Source organism: Palaemon carinicauda, chromosome 1 (genome assembly GCF_036898095.1).
Source record: "Palaemon carinicauda isolate YSFRI2023 chromosome 1, ASM3689809v2, whole genome shotgun sequence".
NCBI classification, from domain to species: domain Eukaryota; kingdom Metazoa; phylum Arthropoda; class Malacostraca; order Decapoda; family Palaemonidae; genus Palaemon; species Palaemon carinicauda.
Genome location: NC_090725.1, coordinates 296,435,091 through 296,442,590, shown reverse-complemented (window position 1 = coordinate 296,442,590; position 7,500 = coordinate 296,435,091). Strand labels below are relative to the sequence as shown.

At 37.2% G+C, this 7,500-nt stretch overlaps 1 protein-coding gene across 1 annotated transcript in view; it reads right to left on the bottom strand.

Annotated features, from left to right (window-relative positions):
- Positions 1–1,052: 1,052 nt before the first annotated feature.
- The window catches only part of LOC137639788 (acrosomal protein SP-10-like), an 11,861-nt gene continuing 5,413 nt past the window's right edge, over positions 1,053–7,500 (bottom strand). The window contains exons 2-4 of the mRNA XM_068372033.1: positions 4,742–4,751; positions 2,584–3,398; positions 1,053–1,059 (exon numbers count right to left, since the gene is read on the bottom strand). Coding sequence (XP_068228134.1) covers positions 1,053–1,059; positions 2,584–3,398; positions 4,742–4,751 — 832 coding nt within the window. The remainder of the gene's footprint in view (positions 1,060–2,583; positions 3,399–4,741; positions 4,752–7,500) is intronic.

Here is a 7,500-nt window from a genome sequence, read left to right as displayed (position 1 = left end):
GTAAAATCTAAGAGACATGAAATAGAATTAGAACTATCCAAGACAATAAAAGTAAAAACCCAAGATATTCGTAAACATAATCAGACCAAATTTGAGGAAACGCTAAAGATAGGAAGAAGCATCAAACTGATGAAAATAACACTTGGAACGGCCCGGCAACAGATGTTTGCTTTAAAGAATGAAAATGGAAATATTATCCACAATAGAGATGGAGTGATAAAAATTACAGAAGATTTTTATTCAATCCTATACAATGATGATATAAGAAATAACTTCACTAATAGAAATAATGAAACGCCTGAGACGGTGCCAAACATAACAGTAGGAGAATTAAAGAAAGCATTAAAATACATGAAAAGAGGCAAAGTAGTAGAAGATGACCTAACAATTGATTTAATAATAGATGTAGATTTCATAATAGTAAAAAACTCTACATAAAATGTCTGAAAGAGTGCTCTATACCTACATATACCTACAGCTTGGAAAACTCTTTTATACTAATTGACAAAAAGGGATACAAATGACTTGAAAAATTACCCTCCAATAAGTTTACTCACTTTAATATATAAAATATTTACAAATGATGCTCTATACCTACATCTTGGAAAACTCTTTTATACTAATTCACAAAAAGGGATACACAAAAGACTTGAAAAATAACAGCCCAATAAGTGTACTCACAGTAATATATAAAATATGTACAAATTATCATATTAGGCCGAATAGAAAGACAGCTAAGACTTTAATCAACCAAAAGATCATGCAGGATTTAGAAGTCGGTATTCAACAACTGACCATATCCATGTAATAAACCAGCTAATGGAAAAATCAACAGAGTATGATAAAACACTACGTATGGCATTTATAGACTATGAGAAAGCTTTTGATTATGTCAAAACTCCAGTTGTAACGAAAGCCCTTCAAAGACAAGGGCAAGAAGTAGATGAATCTTATGTTCAAACACTTAGAAAACGGGAAGTACAGGAAGAAGTCTTTAAAAAATAAGACTTGAAAATGTAGGATTTAATATCAAGGGGGAATACTTTAACAACTTAAGACCTGAAGTTGACAGTTGTATTTAGTGAATCATGAGAGGAATGTTCAATTGATGTATAACAGCAACACCGTTGCGTTGGTTCAATTTTTAGTACTATTACCGTATTTCAAACAAGAGCAATCAAAGAATTCTGACCTCCTGGAGAGAGAGAGAGAGAGAGAGAGAGAGAGAGAGAGAGAGAGAGAGAGAGAGAGAGAGAGAGAGAGAGAAAGAGAGAGAGAGAGAGAGAACTCTGAATCTGGAATCCGGATCCGGAACCGGACTATCTCCAAAAGTTAATGGAGTCGCCCATGGTCTACGATTTATTGGTGAAGGACAGTTCGTCAAAATCCGTCAATTTGCTTTGACGTAATCTTCAAAACTGTGAAAAATGCAAATCCAGATCTAGAATAAGGATTCGCCTCCGGATCATCTCCAAAATTTAATGGGCTCGGTCATGACCTAAGGTCTGTCTTCGGTGAAAATTTCGTCAATATCCGTTGGGTAGTTTTGACGTAATCCTGTCCACAGACAAATCCTGTCCACAGACAGACAAATAAATAAATAAATAAACCGACTCGAAAACATAACCTCCATGGTGGAAGTAATTTAACCTCTCATTGCTTTGTTTTAGGCTTCCGAATCAGGTGCTGCTGTTTCTTTTTTTTTTTTTTAATATCATCAACTCTAGTTTGATATATATATATATATATATATATATATATATATATATATATATATATATATATATATATATATATATATATATATGTGAATATATATATATGTAATATCAATATATTTAAAAATTACATTATTATTATTATTATTATTATTATTATTATGCTTTGTTTTAGGCTTCCGAATCACAACACCGATTACCAGTTTAAAATACGTTACATATGTGTTGAAAAGTAAATACTGTAAAACGTTTACGATTAATTACAAATAACAGTAACTGTAATCCAATGCAACATCCGAAAAATAATTTCTGAAGACTCGAGTACAATGAATTGCCGAGAATAATTTCTGAAGACTCGAGTGCAATGACTTGCCCAGAATAATTTCTGAAGACTCGAGTGCAATGAATTGCCGAGAATAATTTCTGAAGACTCGAGTACAATGAATTGCCGAGAATAATTTCTGAAGACTCGAGTACAATGAATTGCCGAGAATAATTTCTGAAGACTCGAGTACAATGAATTGCCGAGAATAATTTCTGAAGACTCGAGTACAATGAATTGGAATCGTGAATTTGGGCTAATAGCCCAGTGCTGGGTCTCAGGAGGTCATTCCACTTCGAAATGCAACTGGGAGAAACCCAGAAGTTGCATTATGAAGTACAGGTTAGAAGAGATTGTACAGAAAGAATGAAGAGAGGAAGAAATTAAGTGGGAATGGATGTAGAGTAGAAAGATATAAAGCAACGGAAGCTAAATTTAGGACAAAGGAACAATTGCAAAAACTTTAGGTAATGCTTACAATGAAGAATTGTGTGCGAAATATAAAAATTTACTTTTACATGGATACATTCATAACTGAATTACCTGTCTTCAGTCTTTCTGCTATTCAATATTAGAGAAAAAATATTCGTATAAAGTATTTTACCGATATCAATGGATTCAATTTTAACATTATCACCATGCGGCCCTCCGGAAGGATTTTCATTATCACCATGCGGCTCTCCGGAAGGATTTTCATTATCACCATGCGGCTCTCCGGAAGGATTTTCATCATCACCATGCGGCTCTCCGGAAGGATTTTCATCATCACCATGCGGCTCTCCGGAAGGATTTTCATCATCACCATGCGGCTCTCCGGAAGGATTTTCATTATCACCATGCGGCTCTCCGGAAGGATTTTCATCATCACCATGCAGCTCTCCGGAAGGATTTTCATCATCACCATGCGGCTCTCCGGAAGGATTTTCATCATCACCATGCGGCTCTCCGGAAGGATTTTCATCATCACCATGCGGCTCTCCGGAAGGATTTTCATTATCACCATGTGGCTCTCTGGAAGGATTTTCATCATCACCATGCGGCTCTCCGGAAGGATTTTCATCATCACCATGCGGCCCTCTGGAAGGATTTTCATCATCACCATGCGGCTCTCCGGAAGGATTTTCATCATCACCATGCGGCTCTCCGGAAGGATTTTCATCATCACCATGCGGCTCTCCGGAAGGATTTTCATCAACACCATGCGGCTCTCCGGAAGGATTTTCATCATCACCATGCGGCTCTCCGGAAGGATTTTCAATATCACCATGCGGCTCTCCGGAAGGATTTTCATCATCACCATGCGGCTCTCCGGAAGGATTTTCATTATCACCATGCGGCTCTCCGGAAGGATTTTTGTTCTAATTCGAGGAATGTAAAAGGCCTGAATAAATAGAAGTAGGTTAGCCATGGCACCAGCCACCCGTTGGGATTCTACCGCTAGAGAACTATTGGGTCCTTGACTGGCCAGATAGTAATACATTGAATCATTCTCTGGTTACGGCTTATTTTTCCTTTGCCTACATATACACCGAATAGTCTGGCCCATAATTTACATTCTCCTTTATCGTCATACACCTTTGAACACTAAGCTAACCGAAAAAAAAATCTTCACTCAGGGGGTTAACTATTACACTGTAATTGTTAATTGGCTACTTTCCACTTGGTAAGGGCAAAAGAGACTCTTCAGCTATGATAATCAGCTCCTCTAGCAGGACACTCCGAAATAAAACCATTGTTCTCTAGTTTTGGGTAGTGCCATAGCCTCTGTACCATGGTTTTCCCCTGTCTTGGGTTAGAATTCTCTTGCTTGAGGGTGCTCTCCGGCACACTAATCTGTTACCGTATTTCCTTCCCTCACTGGGCTATCTATTTAGCAACCTGTTTTTTTTTAACTAGGATTGTAGTCAGCTAATAATAATAATAATAATAATAATAATAATAATAATAATAATAATAATAATAATAAATAAAAATAATAATAACAAATACAGATTAAACACCGATCATAATACCATACTACTACTACTACTGCTACTACTACTACACTAATAATAATAATAATAATAATAATATCAACATTTTCCTGGTGTAAAATGTATTTATAGTGTATGAAAAGATGAGCCTTGGCCAGTTTCTTATCTATGAAACCAAAATAAACTATTTGCATATGCATAAAAAACTCGAAAATTTCTATCACTAATATGGTCAAGCCTTTTACATCCTCGAAGGTTATAATGACTACAGCCGAAAAGGCTAGTATGTATCTTAATTTTGTATTACAAACCGAACCCTTACAAGGTCTTATATTAATTTTACAACAAAATTATTGTAAGGAAGAAATGTAACTGTCTACCACTGAAGAATTTATATGAGCTATTTACTGACAGGCATGAAAACATCAAGGGGCTACAAATATCAGAAAGAGCAAGCCGAGGTAGATTAATAGTGCCAAAAACTATACCAGGAAAACTAAGGAAGGCACTCAGGACATTAATCCACTACGCACCAGTATCAATAATGCAGCGACTATTTAATGCGCTGCCAGCTCATCTAAGAAACATATCAGGAGTGAGCGTAGAAGTATTTAAGAATGAGCTCGATAAACACCTAAGATACATCCCAGACCATCCAAGACTGGAAGATGCAAAATACACCGGAAGTTGCATAAGCAACTCTCTGGTGGATATACGAGGTGCCTCACACTGAGGGACCTGGGGGAACCCAAACATAAAATAAGGCAATAAGGTAAGGTATAACGCAGCCTTTGCTAAACAGGAGTGTAACATAGAAAAGTAGAGGGGCACTCAGTAGAGCACAGACCTCCGCGCGGCAGCTTATTTCTCGACCTTGACCTTTGACCTCAACATTGGCATGGATTTTTATACACTCAAATATGAACTACGTTTGATGTCTCTGTAACAACGATGTCCAAACTTATGGATGATTACGTAAATTGAACATTTTAGTTGACCGGGACATTGACCTGTGACCTTCCAAACCTTAATCCTTTACAGCTTTTTACATAACAGTTGAACTACAAGTTTCATTATTCTGCAATTAAAATTGTGACCAGGAAGCTGTTCACAAACAAACGAACACATACAAACAGGGGCGAAAACATAACCTCCCTCCACCTTGACTGTGACCTTTAACCTTGACCTTCCAAAATTTAATAATTTCCAGCTTTTTACAAAACAGTTAATCCCTAAAAGTTCCATTACTCCAAGATTAAAATTGTGTGGCTAGGAAGCTGTTCCCAAACAAACACATACAAACAGGGGCGAAAACATAACCTCCCTCCACCTTGACTGTGACCTTTGACCTTGACCTTCCAAAATTTAATCATTACCAGCTTTTTTTTACATAACAGTTAAACCACAAGTTTCATTACTCTGCAATTAAAATTGTGACCAGGAAGCTGTTCACAAACAAACAAACACATACAAACAGGGGCGAAAACATAACCTCCCTCCACCTTCGTTGGCGGAGGTAAAAGAAAAAAAAAAGTCTCTTGGAAAACAGGAATAAAAACCACCCTGACCATCTGTGATAACGAAGTTGAAACTTATGGCTGAGTACGCGAATTGGTCACTTTGCTTGACTGTGACCTTTGACCTTGATCTTCCAAAATTTAATAATTTCCAGCTTTTTACAAAACAGTTAATCCCTAAAAGTTTCATTACTCCAAGATTAAAATTGTGTGGCTAGTAAGCTGTTCCCAAACAAACATACAAACAGGGGCGAAAACATAACCTCCCTTCACCTTCGTTGGCGGAGAAAAAAAAAAAAAAAAAAAAAAAAAAAAAAAAAAAAAAAAAGCGCCTCTTGGGAAACAGGAATAAAAGCCACCATGACCATCTGCCTCAAAACAACATAACCAGAAATTCCCTTGGCGCTTAATTACATCCTTTTAATCTTAATCCCTTTTAGCCTGTGTCAGTTTTATCCTTGTTCATTGCCCCTCTGTTACTGGAATGGAATGAATTTCTAAATTTCGAAAACTGAAATTGTTAAATACTTTTATGAAAAAATACTTCTCATAACCCAAATCAAAAATTTCAAGAAATGCAGTTAAGATTGTCGAAATTAGATCACAATATGACGTTTTTGTGCAACTGAGGACGAAACATGATGGGTATGATTCTCAAAAGTAAATTTGCAATCAAGAGTCACACTTAGAATATTAGATAAGTTGTATACTGTTGTTATTATTATTATTATTATTATTATTAAATGCTAAGCTAAAACCTCAGTTGGAAAAGCAGGATGCTATAAGCCCAGGGGCCCCAACAGGGAAAATAGCCCAGTGAGGAAAGGAAATAAGGAAAAATAAAATATTCTAAGAATAGTAACAACATCAAAATAAATATCTCCTATATAAACTATAAAAACTTTAACAAAACAAGAGGAAGATAAACTAGATAGAACAGTGTGCCCGAGTGTACCCTCAAGCAAGAGACATTGTCAATGCAAAGATCTGAATGTTGACGAGCTACAGTCCTTGACCTTCTTACAATCCTACATCTAGGTTTGTTATGGTTTAAGCTTCATGAACTAATTTGCACTACTAGGAGTAGCAATAGCCTAACAGTGCCATAAAAACAATAGCTTCTTAAAGAATGAAGCATAATTATTATTACAATATCCTCTGGAAGTTAATCATACTATCTTGTTCGTCCAAGATAACAGGAGCAAGTTCACTGCCCGATTTGTCTGTAAAGATGGACCCTAAAAATCAGGGACGGTTTTAACTTCCTAAAACCAAGTTGAATCACAGCAATAACTTCTAAATAAATACCACTGGAAGCTCCAGAAAACTAGTTAACTGGAAAAAAAAACATAATTTTAATTAGAAACCATCTAGATATGTAAAACATACACGACAACAAACTCTGCTTTTACTAGAGCTATTAATATGTCAACCGATGCAAACTATCCTTCTCTCTCTCTCTCTCTCTCTCTCTCTCTCTCTCTCTCTCTCTCTCTCTCTCTCCTCCTCACTTTTTATTATCAGTAGCATTTGATTGATCCTCCTTTCAGCGCGCCTCAGAAAATGTTTGTAGCGGCTATCAGTGACAGCCCTGAGACCGACCGGTCAGCGGTGGCTGGGGAGAGGGAAGGAGACTAGCCCGTCTACTGGTTTCTAGCAGGGAGGGGAATAGAGGGGAGGCCTCGGTCCTTACAGAATCTTGGTGGCATGAGGGGTAGGGGGGGATACTGTATAGAGAAATGTAGGAGGGGTGGGGGAGAAGGAGGCCTAGAATAAGGAATGATGCCATAAGGAGGGCCACCAAAAAGGGTATAGGGTTGGTGGTGGTGAGGGTCATGGAAGAAGAGGGAAAAGAAAGATTTGAAGGGGCTTAAACCTTTCCCCCTTCCCCTTTTCGAAATCTCCCCTCACTCTCTTCGTTTCCCCTTTATATCGGACGGATTTCCTAGTTTTTTTTCTGTCTGGCCTTC